This window comes from Macaca nemestrina, chromosome 12, assembly GCF_043159975.1.
Source record: "Macaca nemestrina isolate mMacNem1 chromosome 12, mMacNem.hap1, whole genome shotgun sequence".
Taxonomy (NCBI): Eukaryota; Metazoa; Chordata; class Mammalia; order Primates; family Cercopithecidae; genus Macaca; species Macaca nemestrina.
In genome coordinates, this window is record NC_092136.1 from 53853373 (window position 1) to 53878083 (window position 24711).

Genomic DNA, 24711 nt, shown 5'->3' on the forward strand with positions numbered 1-24711 from the left:
ATTTCATACTATTCTGCTACCCATGTTCCCACCCGTGTATTTAGGCCTTAATTTAATACAGTAAGTGCTCACAGTTCTTTTGCTGAAGCTGCCCCAGTAATTTCTTGGTTGGGTTGAGCTCATCCTCTAATGAACTCCTCAATGGCTCATGGATATAATATCCAATGAGTTCTTGAATATTCAAACTTGTCTTTTTATGGCTGTCATAATTAAGAAAAACTTGCCTGGCTATCAAACCCGTGGCTAGTACTTTCTTGATTTTCTGGAAATTGCTACTCTGTTGGCAGGATTTGCATGTTGTTCTTCTGAAATGTGATACCAGCCCAATTCATCTATTTTTTCAGAGGAGGTCTTGCTATGTCACCCCGGCTGGAGTACAGCGCTGTGCTGGCTCACTGCAGCTTTGAACTCCCTGGCTCAAGCAATTCTCTTACCGTAGCCTCCTGAATAGTTAGGACCACAGGCACATGCCACCACAACTGGTCACTGTTTTTTTTGTTTTTTTTTTTTTTTTTTGTAGATACATCGTCTCAACATGTTGCCCAAACTGGTCTCAAACTCCTGGGTTCAAGGGATCCTCCTGCCTCAGCCTCTCAAAGTGCTGGAATTACAGGGAGCCACTGCGACTGGCCTTAATTCATCTTTAATAGTTTACTAAAATACATCTCAGAGTTTATCATTCCAGGTCCTTCAAAAGGTAGACTTAACATTTCCCTTATTCCCAGAAAGTTTCTCTGAATTATAGTTTATCTATTAGTTCTGTTGCACTGTTTTATTTTTCTTCTTCACAGACTCCAATTATGTTGGACATCCTTTGCTGGTCTTTTCTTTCAGTATTTTTTTTTCTGAGATCCTGCTTACTTTTACAAAAATTTCATTTCCATTCAGTGTCGTTCATTAGATTTTCATTCTTTCTATTTTCTCTTGAGCATTTTGCAATTTATTCTTCACTTCTAAGATATTTTTGTCTTTTTCTTCTGTTTCTTTCCTGAATTTGATGAACTCCCACTTCATTTCTTCCAGCATTGTTTTTGTTTTTTAAATCTATTTCTTTGCTTAAGTTTTTGGATACCAGCTTTTGTTTTGCTCATTTGAGAGTATTTAATTCAGTCAGAGTACCATGTTGATAATTCCAGAGTGACAATAGTTTCATATTCTAGATCTTACTGCTCCCCATATATCATGCAAAATGTAATTCTGCAAATCTATTTATTTATTTATTTAATTTGAGACAGGATCTCACCACATTGCCCAGGCTGGTCTCAAACTCCTGGGCTCAGACAATCCTCTGCCTTGACCTCCCAAAGTGCTAGGATTACAGGCGTGAGCCACCACGCCCAGCGTGCACATTCTTTTACACTATAATTTTCAGAATTCAGGATAGAACATAAAGAATTCTTACATCCTTAGTTCTCCAACCAAAAAAAAATATTAGTTATCCCAATTTTAGTGTTAATGCAGATAATCTAGGCACAGTGCAATCGAAAGGTATATGCAAGGAATGGTATTGCCTACAAATCCTTTTTTAATCATTTATATGTATATATGAATTATTCATCAATTAAAATCTATTTAATTTTGAATAGAGAAATGAGTGTTAAAACACCACACTTCAATTTTTATATGAAAAAAAAAAAGAAAGATCCACCACTGAGAATTATTTCCTGATTTTGATGTACTAAGCAATTTTTGTGCTACTGATATACAGGAACATGATGTTTGCCTTAAAAATATATTCAACTGTCTTTCCCAGAATATATACTTTAATAGTACTCTTTTTTAACTAGGAAAAGGGCTATATACTTTTACCTAAGCTGTCATTTTTTTTTTCATTGAAACTTTTGAGACAATTGTAAATTCATGCACAATCATAAGAAATAATATAGAGACTTCTTGTACACTTCCCCCAGTTTACTGGAAACATTTTGCAAAACTATAGCATATCATAACCATGATACTGACATTCACACACCTATCTAATTCAGATTTTCCCAGCTTTAGTGCACTCATTTGCCTGTGTATATGTGTCTATCAAGTTCCATACAATTCTATCACCTGTAGAGGTTCATGTATCCAATGCCTGTCAAGAGACTGAACAGTTCCTATGCATGGGTATAACTTGTAGCCACAACCACCTGCTTTTCCTCTCCCTGCTCCCACCAAATCCATAAGACCTGGTAATGGTTAATCTGTCCCACAGTTCTAAAATGTTGTCATATCAAAATCATAAAGTATATAATAACCTTTTGGGACTGGTTTTTTTTCACTCAGAATAATTCCCTGGATATTCTTTCAAGTTTTCGTGTTTATTAATAGTTTGTTCCTTTTTATTTCTGAGTACTATTTCATGGTTTGTATGAACCACAGTTTGTTAAACCATTCACTTACTGAAGCAGATATGGGCTGATTCCAGTTTTGAATATTAAAAACAAAGATGGAATAAATATTTGTGCACAGGTTTTCATGTAAACATACATTTCAATTTTTCTGGGATAAATGACCAAGAGTTCAACTGCTAGAGTTTATGGTAATTGCATGTGTCATTTTATAACAAACTACCCATAACATTTCACATTCCCACCAGCAGTGTATGAGTGATACAGTTTCTCTACATAGTCACCAGTTTTCCATGCTATCATTATTTGTAGCCATCTGGCAGGTAAAGAATAATATATTCACTATGGTTTGAATTTGCATTTCACTAACAGCCAGCAATGTTGAATGTCTTTTCTGTATTTGACATTTGTATATCCTCTTTGATGAAATGTTATGCCTTTTGCCAATTGTCTAGATGAATTTTTCTAAACTGATGTTTTGAGAGTACTTTATACATTCTAGATATGAGTCCTTTGTCAGACAGACAGCTTGCAAATGTCTAGAGCTTCTCTTTATCATATGGGGTTTCAGAGAGTAAATATTTTTAATTTTAATGTTTGCTAATTGTCCTGTTTGTAGACTATGCTTTTGATAGAAAATCTAAAAACTCTTTGCTTAGCCCAGATCTGGAAGATTTTCTCCTATGTTTTTTCTAAAAGTTATATTAGTCTTACGTTTTACATTTATGACCCATTTTGAGTTAATTTTTGTATAAAGTTATTTAAGTCAAGGTTCATTTTTGTGATATGGATGTCCAGTTGTTCTATCACCATTTGCTGGAAACACCATTTTTCCTCCATTGACTTGCCTTTGTGTCTCAGTCAATAATCAGTTAGGCATATTTGTGTGGATCTATTTCTGGGTTTTCTATTCTATTCCACTGATCTATTTGTCTACCCCTCTGCCAATATCACATAGTCTTGATTACAAGAACCATATAATCCATCTTTTTGGCTAAGCAGTATTCCATTTCAAATCACGTAGATTGATAACTTCATTTTTATTTTTGAAAACTCTTAGCTATTCTAGTTTCTTAGGCTTCCATATACATTTTGGAATAAGCTTGTATACGTCCTCAAAAAATCTTGCTGGACTTTGACAGGAACTGCATTAAGACTATGTAATTATCTTTACTATGTTGAATCTTCCAATTAATAAGTACAGTATGTTTCTCCATTTACTTAAATATTCCTTTCAATGTTTTTTTTTTGACACATAATACTGTAAATATTTATGAAGTACATGTGATACTTGACACATGCATAGAATCAAGTCAAGGTATTTGGGATATCCATCACCTTGAACATTTACCATTTCTTTGTATTGGGAACATTTAAAATCTTCTAGCTATTTTGAAATACACGATATGTCACCCTATTCTGCTGTCAAACACTAGAACTTACTGCTTCTATCTAACTGTATGTTTGTACCTATTAACCAACTTCTCTTCGTCCCCATCTCTCTCAAACACACTGTTCCCAGCCTCTGGTAACCATCATTCTACTCTCCACCTTCATGAGATCAGCTTTATTTTTAGTTCCCACATGTAAATGAGAACATGTAATATCTGTCTTTCTGGTCCTAGCTTATTTAACAAGATCTTTTCAAAGTTTTGTAGTTTTGAACACATAGGTTCAGTACATTTTTTGTTGGATTTCCATCTTTTTTCTTTTTTCTTTTTTTTTTTTTTTTTTTTTTTGAGACGGAGTCTCGCTGTGTCGCCCAGGCTGGAGTGCAGTGGCCGGATCTCAGCTCACTGCAAGCTCTGCCTCCCGGGTTTTTACGCCATTCTCCTGCCTCAGCCTCCCGAGTAGCCGGGACTACAGGCGCCTGCCACCTCGCCCGGCTAGTTTTTTTTGTATTTTTTAGTAGAGACGGGGTTTCACCGTGTTAGCCAGGATGGTCTCGAACTCCTGACCTCGTGATCCGCCCGTCTCGGCCTCCCAAAGTGCTGGGATTACAGGCTTGAGCCACTGCGCCCGGCTTCCATCTTTTTTCTTTTTGCAAAATTATAAATGGTATTGTACTTTAAACTTCACTTTCTACATGTTTATTGTTAGTATCTTGAAATACAATTTATTTTTTATGTTTATTTTTATCCTGCTATCTTGCTAAACTCACGTATTGGTTCAGGGTTTTTTCTTTTTTTTTTTTTTTTTGGTAGAAGCCTTGGGATTTTCTACATAGATAATCATGTCACCTAAAAATACAGACAATTTTATTTCTTCCTTTAGTAGTGTTGTTTTCTTTTCTTTTTTTTTTTTTTTTTTTTTTTTTGAGACAGAGTCTCACTCTGTCTAGTAGTGCTTTTCATTTCCTCTTCTTATCTTACTGTGTTGGCTAGGACTTCTAGGACTATGCTGAAAAGGAGTGATAGGAGCAGACATCCTTGCCTAGACAAGCTTGCCATTCCCTAGGAAGAAGGCAGTCTCTCACCATGAAGTATGATGTTAGCTATAGATATTTTAGATATGTTTTTTAATCAAGTTGAGGAAATTTCCCTCTATTCCTAGTAATGAGTTACTATAAGTGAATTTTGAATTTTATTAAGCGCCTTTTCTAAATCGATATGATCATGTGAATTTTCTTTTTTTGCCTGTTAATATGGAAGTTTATACTCATTGATTTTTAAAATATTGACTAGTCTTGAATCCTGGAAATCAACCCCACTTAGTCACAATGTATAATTCTTCTTATAAATTGCTTAATTCCATTTGCTAATATTTTGGAAAGAACTTTCCCAACTATACATATGAGGGATACTGATTTTTTTAAAGAACTATCTTGGTTTAATATCAGGTAAGAATAGTGTCACACAACTATGGGTTTCCTCCTCTTTTTTTCTTTTTTTTGAAAAGAAATTGTATAGACCTGGTGTTCACTATTCTTCGAATGTTTGATACAAGTATCCACTGAAACATTCCAGACTCGGAGATTTCCTTTTCAAGAGGTTTTAAATTGAAAATGTAATTACCTTAACAGTTACAGGGCTATTCAAATTATCTAATTCCTACTGAGTTCTTTTTTCAAAGAATTGGTTTATCTAAGTTGCCAAATTTACGTGTGCAGAGTTGTTTGTTGTGATCCCTTTGGTATCTGCAAGATCTATAGTTATATCCTTTTCACTCCTGATACTGGAAATTTTTGTTTTCCCTTTTTCTCTATCAGTCTTGCTATTTGTCAATTTTATTGTCTTTTCAAGGAGCCAGCCCTTTGTTTTGTTGACTTCCTCTACTGTTTTCCCATTTTCAATGTTACCCGATTTCTCTGCTTTTCTTCATTATGTCCTTCCTTCTGCTTGCTTTGGGTTTCTTTTGCTCTTCTTTTTTCAGGTTAGGTGGAAGCTTAGATTACTGATTTGGCCCTTTTCCTGTCTTTTAGTATAAGCATTTAATACTGTAAGTTTCCCTCTCGGTATTGCTTTAGTTGTGCCTCAAAAAAATTTGGTTATGTTTTAATTTTCATTAAGTTCAAAATATTTTTAAAATTTCCCTCGAGACTTCCTCTTTGGCCCATGGATCATTTAGAAGCGTTATTTTCCAAGTGTTTCGTGATTTTCCTGTCCGCTAATCTGATTCCACTGTTGTTGAAAAAAATCGCACATTCCATGATTTTAAATTTTTTGAGGTCTTATAGTCCAGAGTATATGGTCTATCCTTGTATATATTTAATGGACACTTGAAAAGGACATGTATTCTGCTGCTGTTGGGTGAAGCACTTTAGCAATGTTCATTAGATCTGTTGGTTGATGGTGATGCTGAGTTCTACATCTTTGCTATTTCTGTCTAGTTGTTCTACCTATCAGTTAGTAAGACAGGGAGGCATACTGAAGTCTGCAACTGTAATTGTAGATTTGTCTTTTTCCTTTTAGTTCTGACAGTTTTTCCTTCATGTATTTTGGCAGCTGTGTTATTTTCTGCATACACATTTAGGATTGTTGCCTTCTTGGTTGTTTGACACTTTTATTACAATATAATACCCCTCTCTGTCTCTGGTAATTTTCTTTGCTCTAAAGTCTTCTTTATCTGACACTAACATGGCCATTCCTGATTTCTTCTGGCTTACTTTGTTTGGGGTTTGCTCAGCTTCTCAGATCTGTAGGTTTATGCCTTTTGCTACATTTGGAATATGTTCATCCATTATTTCTTTGTACCTGTCTTCTTTTTCCTTTTTAATCTCCTTCCAGGACTTTAATGACACAAGTGTTATACCTTTTGCTCTCCTTCCAGTATTCCATCACACAGTGTCAAACCTTTTGTTATAGTTCCATAAGTCCTTGAGGGTATATATATTTTTTTTCAGTCTATCCTCTCTCTGCTGTTTAGATTGGGTAATATCTATCGTTCTATCTTCAAGTTCACAGATTCGATCTACTGCCTCTTTCATTCAGCTGTTCAGCCTATTCACTGGGTTTTCAATTTTGCTTATTGCAGTTTTCAGTCTCAAAATTTCATTTCTTTATATCTCTGATTCCCTAAAATGTTCTACATTCCCATTGTTTTCAGTGTGCTTAGGATTGCTCACTGAAGTGTTTCTATGATAGCTGCTTTAAAATATTTATCAAATAATCCTAACATCTTTGTCACTTCAGTGTTTATGCCTACTGGTTTTCTTTTTTAACTCAAACTGAGATTTGTGATTTTTTAATTGAAACCTGGATATTTGGGGTGTTATGAGATTCTGGACCATATTTAAACCTTCTAGTTTAAATGCTTCCTTTGACACTGTACCATCTGGGGAAAGGGCTCTGCCATATTAGTGCTAGATGGCATTAGAAGTCCACGTTTCCCACTTGGCGTATGTGGACATCTGAATGGAGGAAGCTCCTTGTTAGTGCTGGGTAGGGAAAGGAATTCTGGCTGTTCAGTAGGCCTCTGCTGATATAACCTTGGCTGTAAGGGGCAGGAGTATCTCAGTACTACACCCCAACACTGACACAAGCAGGAGGGGCTCACCTCCTTACCCCTGGGAGGTGGTGAAGGAACAGAGAATCTAGGCTCCCCACTCAGCACTGGCAGGCACAAGTTGATGTAAGGCCATTTTTTTCTGTGGTGTTTGGTTAGAGCACAGCAGTTATGGTCTAAAAGTTTTCTGGCTTGCTAGGCTTTTTCCTCCTGGTCCTTCAGTTAAAAAGAACAGAGTTTTTCAGTCTGTGCCCATTGTTGTTTCCAGGCTGCCAGTTTCTTCAGTTCCAAGTCTGGGATATATTAGGCAAAAAGAAAACCCACGGAACTCACCACCGTGCTATTCCTTGGGTGCTGAGGTCCCTAGTGTGTATGCCTTCTCTCCACCTTTCAGTCTTCTTAAGTTTTTTTTATATATAATGCTCAAGGTTTTCAGCTGTTTTAGTGGGAGGAATAGGGATTGCCTCATCTTCCTGAAAGCAGAAGTCCCCACTGTTTAAACTTGTTCCCACTATGTCCAACCATACACATTCCTGGAAAAATGAGGGTACAGTCTGTGGAAGAGATTTTTCTTTATCTGATGCTTACATATTTGGACAAATCTGGACCACTCCTTCACCCAAATGAGTTCTGTGGCTGAGTCAGCCATATAAGAATGTCCAAACCACCTGTTATGTCAGGGTAGGACTTATAATATAAACTTGTGTAAACAGTTGAAATGCTTTTGATTTCATAAATACTTACTAATTTAACAATTTTCCATTCAAAACTTTAAAACAATCATTAAACTATGTTTACTTAGGGAACAAGTCTTTTATATAATCTTATTTCTCCAAAGGCACTATATGAAATTAAGCAGCTAAACCCTGATCAAACTTTTGAACACATTTTTTGTCATAATAAACAGGTATTTAAATGTACATAATGAATAACAGAATAAAAGTATCCTAAAAGAAAATGTCCTAGAACACTGTCTGCCATAGAGTAGGTACTAAATAAATGTTGTATGACAAAATATACCAATAAAAAGACAATGTCTAAAATTTTACTGTTAAATAAAAAAGCACTTCCCTAGATAATGTCAAACATGAGGCTACATCGTTTTTCTTTAATTTATAAATTATGCTTTCATAATTAACAAACAAAAAGTTAATATATCTAATTTCTATGTATTACTAGAATGTACTTAGAACTATCTCCTTATTTAATACATTCTCACATGAGGTTGGCAATAAGCACAAAGTTACTTTGATCTAGTCAGTGAACATAGAAGGTTCTGTCTAAGAAGTCATTAAGAACAAAATTATTTAAGGATTACTACAAGTAATTCTTCAGCTGATATTTTCAGGATTAATAAAAAATATGTAAAACAACAGAAAATTGTAACACATATTTTAGTATTCTCACTCCCTCTCAACATCCCAAGGACACAAATATAAACAAAGTAGTGATATTCTTAAATCACCTTAATCTAATGTAGAATGTAGAGCTTCCCATATTACGTTCCTCAGAATCCTAATGTCTCTTGAAATATTAACAGACATCCCACAGAGAAAGAAAATGCTAGGTTAAACACATTTAAACAAACTTCTCAACTACAGGAATCACTGGGGCATTTACAATATAATATGCACTGTGGTATTTCCAAAGAGGATTATTGTTATAGTTTCCCAAATCTATTTAATCAAGGATACCTTCCCCAAAATATTTACTAAATCCTTTTACAGACTAGTATTCAACAGAACTCAATCTGAGATATACAGAATGGCAGAATAGCCTTTCGATATTGATTCCCTACTTGGGTGAGTAAAATGAAGATCAGAAATCTAACAAATATCAGTTATAATAACTAAAAATCTATTGAATAAAGAAAATATTATTTAAAAAAGGCTTTTTTTTGGCCTCCCTACTTTACCAGAGCTTATTTTTAAAACTGCAGAAGTCTCCCAGCATTCATTATAAAAATAATCTATTATCATACTAAAAAAGTCCCATGAAAATTGATTGTGGATATTATAATAAATTAGATGAGTGCTAATTTCAGTCCTATTTTAATCCTCCCTGTTATTTGCAAGTTAATTTATTTGACCATAAAGATAAAACAACTCCAGAAATTGGACATTTTAGATGAAGGTTTAAAAAAGAAAATCCCTGGCTGGGTGTGGTAGCTCACGCCTGAAATCCCAGCACTTTGAGAGGCCGAGACAGGAGGATTGCTAGAGACCAGGAGTTTGAGACCAGCCTGGTCAACACAGCAAGACCCCATCTCTAAAAAATAAAACAAATATTTAATCAATTTTTAAAAAGAGAGAGAGAGAAAAAAGAAAAACCCTTCAATTTTTAAAAGACCTCACTCTCAATTATCTGAAATTAAACCCATAATATTGTGGCACACTAAATGAAACATACAATAAACAGAATATATAACCATCAATGTGTATGCGTGTGTGCACATGCACGTGCTAGTGTATTATATCTATTTTTTTTTTTTTTTTTGAGACGGAGTCTTGCTCAGTCACCCAGGCTGGAGTGCAGTGGTGCAGTCTTGGCTCCCTGCAATGTCTGCCTCCTGGGTTCAAGCAATTCTCCTGCCTCAGCCTCCTGAGTAGCTGGGAATACAGGCATGCACCAACATGCCCGGCTAATTTTTAGTAGAGATGAGGTTTCACCATGTTTGTCAGGCTTGTCTCGAACTCCCGTCCTCAAGTGATCTGCCCGCCTCAGCTATCTAAAGTGCTGGGATTACAGGTGTGAGCCACTGTGCCCAGCCTACATCTATATCTAATATATTAAATAAGACAAAAATACCAGTCCACTAAAAAAGGTAGAATAATAATTTTAAGAGTCCAGTTAAAATTCAGGCCAATTTTATATAATCTGAATGAGTGATTTTTATGATACCTCTTTTAACTAGATTTTTGCATTCCATAATTCCAATTCTTTTTAAAACATATACAGTCCACAAAACACAAAATGGCAAGCAGTCACATATAACCAATTTTAGATGCTGTATGATGATATTTGTGGACTAAGAAGAGTTAGGCTATAGATTTGAATTCAGAAAATAATGAGAAATCACTTACCTCTAACTAAAGTTCTCCGAAGGTAGTATCCTCCTTAGAACCCCTATCTTGGGTAGTTTCACCTGCTGTAATTTCCCTCAAGAGATTCCAGCAAAGTCTAGAAAGTTTTAAGTTCTCTTCTGCAAGCCCTATTAGCGCATGTGTGTTATAAACCTGCTCACATACTGCTTCATAGCTGCAACTTCCAATTCCCACTGAACCACCACCACTACTACCACCTATGTATCATCAGTGGAGGATACTACCTTTGGAGAATTCCATTTAGAAATGTGATATTGTTCACATCCCCAGAAGTATCCTCCAAATCACTCCATTACTTTGTCTATTAATGTACTTAAGAGAGTGGTGGCAAATCAGCAGGTGAATACGTAATGACATAAAGATTTAGCTAAGCAATTATATTCGCTGAATACTCAAATTAATATGTTAAAAACTAACCTAAATGTATATATGGAAAATTTTTCATAAAAATACTTTAATAAATAAGGTAGAAAAAATAGTCCATATCACTTGGGACTACCGAATATTTCCCTAGTATATATGTCAGAAAAATGCGAGTATTTAAAAATTAGTGGAAATCAGTCATTGAAAGACAAATGTTTATTTTTCAATGATTTTTTCAGTATATCATTTCTACTTTGAACTGCCAAATTAAAGTAAAATAAGGTTTAAAAAATAAAAACCAAAACTAGCCACCCAAACGAAAGCTCATTTAACACACCTAGATGGCCATTTAAAAAGGTAGTACTAAACATCTAAAAAATGTGTCAAATATACTCAGGAAGCTGACTATGAAAAACAGTAGCGGAAAGGAGACTTGATCTTACACTACCCAGAAAAGGTCTTTTACTTAGATGTTTGCTTTGGATCCCCATTGACTGATTCCATAATTTATTGCTGGTTATTTCCTAATAGCCACATAAAGGTAGGAGAAAAAAATCAAAAGGAATCAATCGTCCTAGAGGCCAGAGGACTAAACCATATTTGTAGCACTATCTTAGAAGTATAGAAAAGCTTTTAAAAAACTGATTTTTAGCTACAAGCCACCATCAGTTTAATAACAACATAAATAAGACCAAAACATAAAACATAATGAAATTCTACTTCTTAAAGATATCTTGTTCAGCTTTGAAAGCTTCCCGTGGCACATGGTAGGTTCAAATAAATGTTTTTGAGCACTTTACTTTTAAATATCAACTTAAGTCTTTCCATGATTTTCCTGTCGTATAAGTAAATACACATACGTACAGATAAAATACAATTAAAAAATTATTAAAAAGCAATTAAGAAATGGATGACAAGCAGAATGAGAAAATCTCAGCTAATCCCCCAATTAGATACTCAGTATGTGAATAATTAAGGTGATTACAGTTTTGATTCTTCAAATTATCTGTGCTACTACAGTGTATGTTTTTTAAACTAAATATTTAGAGTAGGGATGCTTCTTTTAAAAATACGGACTGTTTGTCATAAAAACCAGAGGTGCTTTTTCCAATTTTAAAAGTGTGTGGACCAAAACAATCCCCCCAAAACAAAAAAGTACTTTCCAATGCAAAAGGTGGTCATAATAACAGCATTTATAACATAGACTGTTTAGAGGTGAAAAAAAAGATAAAAGTGAAATCATCTAATCACCTCTCCAAAAGAATAAAACACTGAACCATGAGGCAGTACATTTGCATTCACTTTTTCTCTTATAATACATGCACTATTAGGACTCACTGAAGGGTCAAAAATCTTCTAGATCTTGCTAATTTAAATGCAGGAATGACTAACAACCCAAGAAGGTGTATCTAGGATGATACTTACCTTACAAGAGATTATACCACTGTGCTATTATGTATTCTGTGTAAGGATACACAAGCAGTCAGGTGAAAGGTACACACCACACTAGCAAATGCTTGGCTGGACCCATAAGGTCGGATGACCAACGGAATATCAAGATATGTGTCGATTCGCCAACCCTCATAACCACATTCCAGACATCTCACGTAGTCCTTCAGCTTGCCTTGATATAGTTCATTTATAAGATCAGCCTAAAAATAAAATATTTACATTTTTAAGTGTTCCTTAAAAATAATCTTTAAAATATATAACAATCTACACTTTTTAGATTGGTTTACAAAAGGATATTGATATTTACAGCTAAAATCTTAGAAAACATTAATATTTATCTATAATTATTATATATTTAATATTTAAATTTATCTAAAATTTTATAGAAAAAATTAAAAAACACAAATCACCTAAAAATATCAATAAAATTAGATTAACACTAACTTGAGTCAGTGTGCAAAAATTAACGATTTCAATACTCATCATGAGAAAACCTATTAATGTAAGTTTTGATGAAATTAGTTACCAATTTATTATACCATTAAGCCTCAAATTATCTTTACATTAAGATGAGAGTAAATCCTAACCTATCACTTTAGGCATGTTAATAATTATACAGCTAAACAACTGGTTGAGTTTTAATAACTTACATATGTCTATCACCACTTCTCACAATAATATATTCTGATGTATAAATCATATCCTCTAGCTCAAGATGCAAATCAAACCTTTTAGCTTTCAGTAATATACATAGAACAATTTTATGTAGAAATATTACACAACAATCTTTTAAAAATGTATGGAAATTCAAAAAAAATCTTAAAATCCACTTCTCTCAAAATATCCTCACCTAAAAGAATGGATCTCTCACCTAGGCCCCAAACTTAGTTAACTAGGGCTTTTCTGACTCAAAGGCAGCAGGTAACTCCCTAAGTAAGAACCAAAGAGTCTTGTTACAAAACTTAGGAACTCAGTAGGAATGCCCCAACTGATCTTAATGGAAGTGTTGACCCACAAAAAGGGATGTAACAAGGAAGAAGGGTAACTTCAGACCTATGGAAAAGAAACAGCCCCCAATACCATCTACATAGTTACTAAAACACAGCCCCATAAGACTATGGAGAGAAACTAGATCATTAAATGAACTTAAATTTTTTTCGTTATCTCCTAAGTAAGAATAGGCATGAGGATAAGTGTACTACATTTTGCCTCTTTCATAAATTTACATTTCTTCAAACAAATAGGATTTATAAGCCTTTAAACTGGATTGACCATCACTGTCTACACTAATACCACTTATTTAATGAAGCCTTCTTCATTCATCAGCATCAGTCATATGTGACGGTCTTCTTCACCTAGGCCAGCCTTTTGAAGTGGTTCAAACCAGTGTTTTTCAAATACTGAATAGCAAATCACCATAAGAAAGTAATTTACACTGCAACCCAGTGCACGCAACTTCAACAAAAGCTTCATAAAATAATACTTACTCTAATGTGATGTTCTCTTGTGCTCTATTCTATTCCATTTTTTGAAAATGCTGTTGTAGGTCTAATAAACTGATTTTATAAGCCGTGAATAGATTGTAATCTACATTTTGAAAAACTCTGGTACAAGCCATCACAGTACTTCCAATCAGATATCAGACCCTTCTAGCTACCTTATATACTCTTCCCCTTTTATCCCTGTGACCTTCTTTTAGTATACCCAGTATAAATCCTCCCATGTACTGAGCCCCATCCCATTCAGCCTTACTCCTCATCCTAATATCTAATGTTCTTTCCACTCCTAACCTGCTCTTCTTTCCATTACATAAGAATAGGGTCAGATTAATGAGGATCCTAAATGTCAAATACATAAGACTATACTTCCATTGGTCAAAATAAAAGTAATGCTTCATGACTAGTGTTACAGATTACAGGACATATAATTTACCTAATTATCTGAAAATGCTGTTCAAAAATCATCCCCAAAACACATATATACAGCTTTTAAATGTATAATTTTCAGAGCTAAAAGACAGCTCCCAGGTTATACAGCCCAATTTCCTTAAAGATGAGAAAACTGAAGTCTAGGGTGGCTTAATGATGCTATTTATAATTCAGTTAATGGCTAAATGAGAGCTCAGTACTTTCAATTCCCCATTGGGTACTTTAACCAGGAGACTAATCCCCAAGTTCCAAAACATTCCAATGGAATAAAAGTCATTTAAGGTAATGAGTGATTTATTAGGAAACAGTCCCCTGGATTTGAGAGATGTAAATTACCTGTTCTGTTTGCTTCCATTTCTGTTCCAAAGCATCAAACATGACTCTGCATAGTTCTTGTACATCATGCTGCTGCCAAGCTATTTTAAGATAAAATTCAATTAGAAATAGCAATAAACTTAATGTAATGAAACAATCTGTTGTTTAAAAGCAAATAGGCAGAAATATTGAAAAGTCTACTTTAAATAATGCCAAATTTAAAAAAGAACACAAAAATACATATGACAGTCACGAAAAGGCATTCATACACCAGAAAATAAAGAGATTGCAGCATTCTACAAATAGTATATACTTTATGGTGCTACAATATTTGTCATGTTTGTTATTTTTCATTGTAGAGTTATGAAATGTGTTAGAAAATCTAGGACAACAAACTTGCAATGAAAGGTTTAAGATAAAGGTAATTAAGTTATGTGTAATGTGTTTGTAATATTATTGTCTCCTAGAATTGTCTGAATATTAGAACACTTATCATTACAAGAGAATTAGTACCCTCACTACTATCCCATCCAAAGCTCCTTGTAACATCTGTGGTTTCAATTGCTCTCTTTTTGCTGGTTTGTAACAAAACAAAAAGCCTTTGAAGTTGGTATGGAATACTTGTCACTGGATCTTCTTCAGATTCTTCAAATTCCCACCTATTAAAACAAAATGTTAATAAATTATTTATAAAATAATTTTATTATTTAAAAGCATAATTAATATCAAAATCATAATAATTTAAGATTTTAATCCTGGAAGCTATACAGAGTTTGAATGCTAATTGAAACGAATAATATCTAATGAAACATTAGTGTTTCCCTAATTCATAAATTCAGAAGAACTTTTGATTTTAATAAGAAAAGGCGTAACAAGGCAAAAGTTCTCAAGAAAAAAAGGCAAAGCTCATTTAACTGCGGCACCTGAATCTGACCATAACCTCTGTCCTAATTATTAATTCACAAAAATACAGGAAACAGAAGAATACTATTACATGAGATACTACAGCATACAACCACCAAAACCCAAACTGTGGAAAACTACAGGATAGATGACATCAGTTTTCTTTCTATTTTTTGTAGGGAATAAATTGCAAGGATGAAAAAAGATAAAAGAGGATTATAAACAAATTAAACAGATTAAGAATTTTATTAATCGATTGCAACATACAGCTCATATGGATCCCGATTTAAACAAACTGTTAAACAAGGCAATCAGGGAAATCATAGCCCTGACCTGAGATATAATTTACAGATGATATGATGGAGGTGTGCTTCCAAATAATCAAGTTGGAGGGTATAGACAAAAACGATTGATTATGAGTTGATATTAATAACATTCAAAGCTGAATGATTGGTGAAGAGGGATTCATTACACTATTTTTTTTTTTTTTTTTTTTTGAGAAGGAGTCTCGCTCTGTCGCCCAGGCTGGAGTGCAGTGGGACAATCTTGGCTCACTGCAATCTCTGCCTCCTGGGTTTAAGCGATTCTTCTGTCTCAGTCTCCCGAGTAGCTGGGATTATACACATGCACCATGAAGCCCGGCTAATTTTTGTATTTTTAGTAGAGACTGGGTTTCACCATGTTGGCCAGGCTAGTCTCAAATTCCTGACCTCAAGAGATCCACCCACCTCTGCCTCTCAAACTGCTAGGATTACAAGTGTGAACCACCGCACTCAGCCTACTTCCCTTTTTTTGAATGTTTAAAATTTTCTGTAATAAAAAGATTTTAAAAGGGAATACAAGAAAGTAAACAAAATAATAATTCAGGTAAGATTTTCACCCTCACAAACTTACGATAAACAGCAGTCTAGCCCTAGCTACAGCTACTGTCTCAATAACAAGTGAATTCCCAACTGAAGAACTTAAGATCTCATGGAAAGAAATAAGATTGAGGTACTAAAGTTAGTAATGTACCCACAAAAGTCTTTAAAATAATTCTATATTCATAATATACATCTAAGACAAAATATTAAGTGACAACAATATTAAAGTTATTTTATATCTTAAGTTAGCATTAAGATTGCTGTTTCCCCACTTTTTAGTTTCAAAAGGAGGTTTGAGCTTTAATTCTTCTCTGTCACACTTTACAGACATACTAAAAGGCTTTTTTCTTTTTCTTTTGGGTATGGCTTTCTATTAGAGTGTTCAATATTTTTCTTACTTTAGGACTGAGAAGTCACACCTCTGTTCTCATCTTCCATTTTTCACACACTGGCACTCCCTTCTGCCTCACAGAAGTGAATGAAGTACATTTCACCTTTTTCTTCTTAAGGCTTCCCTGCAAACACCTCTATTCAATACCTGACTTCTGCTTTAATCCTCCACTCTTCTATTCTCAATCCCCAGCTCCCTTTTTTCTGGTTATCTTCAATAGCGGTTACTTATAACTGGCATTATGAGATCAAAAATTCTCTTGGTAACTGTGAGAAAACATTAGTTAAAACAGAAAATGCTCAAATTTCTTGTGTGGGAAATTCACTAATAGGGAGGAATTACTGTAATAAGACTGAATTCTCACCTGTCCTTTAGTCCTGGTACAAATACCTAAAAAGGTTTTAAATCTTGCTGGTACTTGCCGTTACTTTAGTCACCTAAGTTAGAAACTTTGGTGCATTATGTGATTCTTTCCTTTCCTCTACTCCTAAGTATAATTTGTTACTAAGCCATGTTAGTTTTCAATCTCAAATATAACCACTGCCACCATCATCATTCTGACTCTAATATATCCATGCCTGGTTTAATAACAGATTCCTCCAGGGTTCTCTGTCTTTCAAATCAATCCTGCACACTGCACTATATAAATTTCCCTAAAACAATGTATTTAACACATCACATACATGACTCCAAATCAAGTGGCAGGTTATCTATTGGCCTTCTTCACAAAAAGTAAAGAAAATAAAACCCTATCCTTTTATGCTAGCGCTACTCTCTGGATAGTTTATCCTTTTATGCTAGCGCTACTCTCTGGATAGTCAATTCTTTTACACTAGCGCTACTCTCTAGTCTATCCTTTTACACTAGCACTACTCTCTAGTCTATCCTTTTACGCTAGTGCTACTCTGTGGCTAGTCTATTCTTTTACAGTAGCACTACTCTGTGGATAGTTTATCCTTTTACACTAGCACTACTCTGTGGATAGTTCAATGAGGTTCTTAGTTCTACATTAAGAAACATCATGAGTGCTCTCAGGCTTTGTTTCCCTACCTGCTATAAACTTCACTCTATTCTCACAATCTCAAGGCCTTCCTTTCTGTTTGACCTCATGTCTAGCTCCCACTTCCTTACTCACTGGGATTGTCACAATGGATTTCTAGTTTCTCTTGTTCTTCAAAGACCTTCACACTTCTGGCTTCTTATGCCTTGTATGCTCTTACCATAAACCTTTAGAGGGCTTGTTCCTGTGAAGTTCCTGGAATGTCCTCAGGGAGGCCCTTACTGTCTACTACCTGAAGCTGTGACCCTCCCCGCCTCTTCTCCTGACAATTACTCCTTCCACATTATTCTGCTTTATTTTCTACCTACCATATATGATTCTGTGAAATGAGCTTATATATAGTTTTATATAAGCTCTAAATGAGGTACTTTGTCTTACTCATCACTCTAATCCTTATACCTAAAAAGAATGCCTGGCACACAATAAGTGTCCAATACATGTTAGATGATGAATAACCCTGGCTATGCTCTTAATTTCCCCTACAGTGCTGTAAATTTACAGTCTACTTTTCAAGTATTAAAACAGATGGTTAAACAAGTGCCCATGATCCCCGTTCCTATGCATACTCTCCAAAACAGGCATATCATCCAACTATCTGGTCTGTGCTAGTTTTGAGAGCAGGCTCTGAACTCTATCTATTAACCTCATCCTCCAGTTCTCTGACAAAACTCTGGTGATGATCTCCTGGACCCCCCTGCAACACACTGTGCTTGTTGGCATCAGCTAGTGTACAGGCAGAATAGGGTAGTGAATCCTGGCATCTACTAGGTGCAACTTCTAGCAGTGTGCTTTCAGGCAAAGCTATTTCTCTGTGCCTTCAGTTACCTTCTTTATAAAATGCTGATAGTAATAGCATAAAATTCATACAGTTACTATGAGAATTAAGTGAGTCTATATATAAAGTGCTCAGAACACTACCAGATACAAACAATAACTAACACTCAGGTAGCTCTTACTATTATTTACTTTCACTTTTGACAAGCCTCCTATCTGCACAGTGTATTCTCTTTCTTCTCAACCTGGCCAAACTATACCTAGCTTCATGACCTACCTGAAGCTTACTTTCTTCTCCAAGTTTCACCAACCTTTCTTCTCTTTAAGCTCTAATGGTATTTGGCTGTCTTTAAACGTTATTTAAACTATTTCAAACATACACATATTGCTATTGTAGAAAGATTTATAAATTACTCAAGAACAAAGATCTTATATCTAATTCCCTCTCTATCCACCAAGTGCCTAGCATTTAAACACTACAGGGCGATACATGCATACGGAATGACATACATCAACTTTTACAAGTTAAGTTCAGATGACAAGCTGATAGATGAATCTAATGGTGATATAATGTTGTTGAGCAATACAATCAGCAATATTAAAAGTTCCAAAAATAACCTATATACATATTGACAGTAATTTAAAGATGTTACTGGAAAGTAACACAAAAAAAGGAAAAAAAAATCAGTTTACTTATACTTAAAAGTATCCTTAAAAACTAAAAAATTATGTGTTTATCTTAAAAAAAATATACAAAGCAAAGGTGTGTTAAATGTGTCATAATAGGATATTCATAAAAATAAATGTCTGACTTCAGGGTTTACTTAAATATAGACTTCCTCCATAGAGCATTTTAAACCATCTGATGTATATTTTAGAAACACATACACACATGCACACGCACACACAGGTACATGAAACAAGCTGTAAATATTATATTTTAATTAGAAACAAAACTTGCAAGTTAAAAAAAAAAACCCCTCTGCATTCTTAAATTGACAGGTGGAAGGAGAGTATGGATTTATATATTCAAATTATCTCAAAAGCAGTCATTTATTTCTTCATAAAGGGTGTTAAGGCTACGAGAGAGGGAAGATTTTTACCCTATATGTAAATCTTATCAATTTTATCCTTTTGCTCTCTATATACTTCTGATTCTCTCTTTGCACACATTTTCCATATACCTGTTTTTCACAAGATCTTTGTTATTATGTAAGGAAAGAAGTTATATCTTATGGTGTGAGAAATGCCCCAAATTTTAAAATAACTGCAAGAAGATAAATTTTGTTAAAGGCAATATTTTCATTCTTAAATCAATTTTATTTATAAAATTTTTTGGAATACTCACTTATATAATGCATTCCTAAATTCAGGAGTCATAAAAAGTGTTTGCAAAAGGCTATTCAAATAGCAAGTCATTGCTTGGTTTACTAGTCCCACATATCCTTTAAAGAGAAAATACAAATATACATTAATCAGCATTTACATTAAAAATAACAAAAACATAATAAGAATTTAATTCATAGTAAAGATTCAGAGGTTAAAGTTACAATTCATTTGGAAATTATTTCAATTTGTTCAATAGCACCTAAGAAAAGATCCCTTTTCTAATATGTGCTCTAAGTAGGCTTTGTTTTGCAGAAAATGTCAGGATACCTTGTTATAGATATGTCCAGAGATACACATGGAGATTATATGACATTAAATAACATTTTAAGGGTAATATGTTTAGTAAAGTATGTGTTACTGGCATAGACATAATCTTTTTCCCCCAAATCTAAAAGTTTAAGCATATTAAACTTTTAAACGTATTAAACTAGATTATAATGGAAAAGTATAAACATATTCACTTTAAATAGCATCACACACATCCAATGTAGAAAGACTACACAGAACCAGTTATCCCTGTCATTAAGTCCTATAAACCAATTTCTGTAAGAATGAATAACATACAAGATAAATTCACTACATGCAAACTCACAAAAGCTGAGACTCTAAGTAATGCGGAGTGACTTCGTCTGTTTCGACAAGCCTGTCAATGAAATTCTATAGATCAGCATGCTGTGCAAAGGGTAATATGGATCCCACACCATCTGTACTTGTATGATTCCAAGAAAAGACCAAGTATGGTAGCTATCTGCTTTTCACTTTGTACTAAGGTTCAAATTTTTATTTTTTTCATCTTTATTTTAAGAACCGTGTATGCGTGGGTGGTTTATATCTTAATCTACATCATTGTATTATTTTAAAATGCTTCTATTCCAGACTACTCCCCACTTGAGTTGTTCTCATAGGATCCTATATTTAATCCATATTAGAGCCTTTATCTCACTGTTTTGTAATGACCTGTTTGCTTATATGTCTTCCCCATCAGACTGTGAAAGCAGGGGTTGAATCTGATTTCTATCTCTCCTATTACTTAGCACAGTAGCAGATGCACATGAGGAGGCAATGTGTATGACTTACAAGTAACCCAAGTTTGTATGGTATCTAACCTGATTATTAATAATAAAAAACACTATTTCATTAGTTCATACAAACAGATCCTTTCCCACAAACAACAGCACTTTGGACAGGAGACCAGGTTGTTCTGTATCTTCTTCTGAGCTGAGGCTGCCCTGGGATTTCCCTTCTTCTCCATCCTCCTCCTCCCAATTCCTCAACAGTTTGGGGTAGAACCAATCTACTTGGAGCCTTACAAGGTAAATGAATACTATTATCATCCTTTGTCTACATACACATCAATCATGTATCACTTGTTTGTGACCTTGTTTCCCTTTACTGGGCTTAAAAAAATGTTTCGCGGGTAGGCTTGAGAAGAGAAGAAGAGAGTAATGGCAATTAATTTTTGCCATAGCTCTTTATTTTACCATTAGCTATAAAAATCATATATAACTCTATGATCTTTTGTACTTCATTTGGCACCATATTTAAAAAGAATGAACATTGTGTCACATAAATGTACTATTTTCCAAAAGTATGAAGATTTTGGCGACACTATTAAAAGTGCTAATGAATTAACAGAAACCTTTCTCATTAGGCATTGTCTAAATCAACAAACTTCAAATGGCAGCTATTAACAAGTGGATTCTACATCTGACATAGTTATGAATCAATATTTTTAGTATAAGTCAGTAAGCGAGAAGAATATAAGAACATATACCATCCAGTAGAGGGCACATGCAAAAAGAAATCCTAAACAGAACCAATCACTAGGAAAGGAGAAATCAAACAGGCCCAGTGAAGTAGAATCAAATACGCCAACTCTTGAAGTAGATAAAAAGGTTGTTAAAGAAACTGGCCAAAGACAGGTATCATGGATTTAGTTTCTAATCACTTGTAAGTTCACATTAGCCTTCCATCTACTCTTTATTTCTCTCCCACCCACCATCTCCTATCAACAGTGGCTGCCAGTGGGACGTGGTAGGAAAGAGACAGGAAAGAGTATGTTGAGTACCCAAACCCATTGCTTTACTGAAAAATGTGTTTCTAGAGCCCTAAGTTAAAATCATGAGAGCACTGTCTAATAGGAAAATTTCACACATGGTGCCAAAATTTATAACAATTTCTTAAGGAAAATGCAAACTCAGTACTTTGATAAAATAATTTTATCTGATAAAATAATTTCTGAACACAACCCTTGATAAAATAATTTCTGAATATAACCCCTTTGGAAGCTTATAGAGTAACTCAGAAAGGCGGGACCTCTAGAACACTGCAGGAAAACGTACAGGTAGGGAAAGGGAGTGAAGCAGAGGTGTGTGAGGAATAGTAAATGTGAACAAAGACTATGATTACATGGCAATGTATAGCAAAGACTTCTAAAAATATTTTTTAAAGTAAACTTCAACTTACTAATATAATTTCTGGGAATTTTTATCTTTAGGAAATAATCAGAGATGAAAACAAAAATGTATGTATAAGAATGTTCATAATAGTATCAGTAATATTAATAACTATAGTTTAAATATCTAAACCTATACAATGAAACTATTTTTCAGCCATTTAAAGCCCCATATTAAAATACTATTTAATAACATTAAAAATTACTCCTCATATAGTATTAAGTGAAAAACATTGATTAAAAATCTACTCATGATTCCCCCTTTTCTGAAAAGTACACATATAGAGGAAAGATAAAAATATGCAAAATTGCTAGAAGTGATGCTAGTAACACTGTAAATTATCTTCACTTTTTTATTTTATAGTAAGACAATGACATGTATTATATTTGTATAATCAAAGAAAGAGCGTTTTTAAAAAGCATGTCTTAGTCTCAAGGAATTCACAGGCCTCAGAGAGCCACAGGAAGTTGAAGTTAGTACACAGCACAAAGTAGGAGTTCTGTAAATACTTGGTGCAAAAATGACTGAATCAATTGTCAGAAGACAAGGCAAATATCGCAAGAATCTTGATGTGTTAAATCTGGAACTCTCTCACAGTGTTTCAGTTATCTCAGAATAATCTAGGGTGCTTATTTAAAACAAAATGGAATTTCTTCCAGGCTCCTACAGAGCAGCTGTATTAGCATTTTGGGAAGTAATGCCTTGGAACCTACATTTTTTCTTTTTTATTTTTTTGAGACGGAGTCTTGCTCTGTTGCCCAGGCTGGAGTGCAGTGGCACAATTTCAGATCACTGCAACCACCTCGTGGGTTCAAATGATTCTCCTGGCCCAGTCTCCCGAGTAGCTGGGATTGCAGGCACCTGCTACCATGGCCAGCTAATTTTTGTATTTTTAGTAGACATAGGGTTTTACCATGTTAGCCAGGCTGGTCTCAAACCCCAACCTCAGGTGATCTGCCCGCCTCGGCCTCCCAAAATGCTGGGATTACAACAGTGAGCCACTGCGCCCGGCCGGAATCTACGTTTTTAACAAGTATCCCCAAAATTAATTTTTAAAGAAATTAAAATCTGAGAATCACTACTCTACATAGTGTAATGGGAAACAGTTTTATTATCTCCTATTATCTGAAATCAAAGATAATTTTGTATTCTTTTTTATTGCGGTTGTTTGCTACAAAAAGTTCTACTGATAGAAAGGATCCTAACTACCAAACATAATCAGGTTTTACTATTATTTCCAGAACAGATAAACCATTAAAGCTGCACAATAACTAGATATGAGGAAATTATTCTAAATTCTAATTACAAAATATAGTAAATGAAAGATTACAGATGACATTAGAACAAAATCTGGAGTTGGGCACCATGGCTTTTACCTGTAATACTAGCTACTTGGGAGGCTGAGGCAGGAAGATCACTTCGAGACTAGCCTGGGCAACACAGTGAGACCTCGTCTCTACAAAAATTAAAAAGCCAGGCATTGTGGTGCACACCTGCATTCCCAGCTTTGGGACGCTGACGCAGAAAGATTACTTCAAGACTAGCCTGGGCAACACGGTGAGACCTCATCTCTACAAAAATTTAAAAGACAGGCATTGTGGTGCACACCTGTAGTACTAAGCTACTTGGGAGGCTGGGGTAGGAGGATCATTTGAGCCTAGGAGTTCAAGGCTACAGTGAGCTATGATCTTACCACTGCACTCTAGCCTGGGTGACAAAACAAGACCCTATCTCTATAACATAATAAAATTAAAAATAAGAAATCTGCAACGTAACACTATAGTGTTCTTTTTACACTGATATTTGTAATGTAATATTTAAAATCACCTCTGTTTTGAAGTTCTAAGAGTTAAGTTTCTGAAGCCACACTTAGCATGAAACACCATTAATGAGATACACAATCAAAGGCTTCTCTGAACCCCAGTTTCCATTTCCTTCAACATAAAACATACTATCTATTATTTTATGCATACTATCTATTGCAAAGATGTGTTTTAAGATGAAATAATATGTAAATTTATCAAGATTTATTCATTAAGCGATTACACAATCTTATATGTAAATAAACCTTTGCATAAAAAAGCCATTTTACTTGCTCAATAAAGTGAAAAAATTGAAAAATGTAGGCTTAATCATATTCAGAAAAAAACAAATTTCAAAATGATATGATTCATTTCAAGCACAATTAAACTAAAAGATAACACAACAGAACCATAAAATAAGCATGGCCCATGTGCTTCAAAATGGATGTACTGTTAAAAGTAGACAACACAGACTTTCCTTTCTGGAGGAAGTCTACTTTAAAAATTTAAGAGTATAGTCAAAATAGAAAATTATTAAAAAGAAGTCTTGAACTTTTTTTCTTTTTTCTTTTTTATTTGAGACAGGGTCTCAATCAATCACCCAAGTTGAGTACAGTGGCATCATCATGGC

At 34.4% G+C, this 24711-nt stretch overlaps 1 protein-coding gene across 2 annotated transcripts in view; it reads right to left on the reverse strand.

Moving 5' to 3' along the window:
• Positions 1 to 24711, reverse strand: part of LOC105486891 (ubiquitin specific peptidase 47) — a 116741-nt gene that overhangs the window by 41817 nt on the left and 50213 nt on the right. For both annotated transcript variants that reach the window (XM_011749969.3, XM_011749970.3), the window contains 4 exons: positions 19782 to 19878; positions 14956 to 15101; positions 14464 to 14543; positions 12250 to 12399 (listed from right to left, as the gene is read on the reverse strand). In XM_011749969.3, the coding sequence (XP_011748271.1) occupies positions 12250 to 12399; positions 14464 to 14543; positions 14956 to 15101; positions 19782 to 19878 (473 nt within the window). The remainder of the gene's footprint in view (positions 1 to 12249; positions 12400 to 14463; positions 14544 to 14955; positions 15102 to 19781; positions 19879 to 24711) is intronic.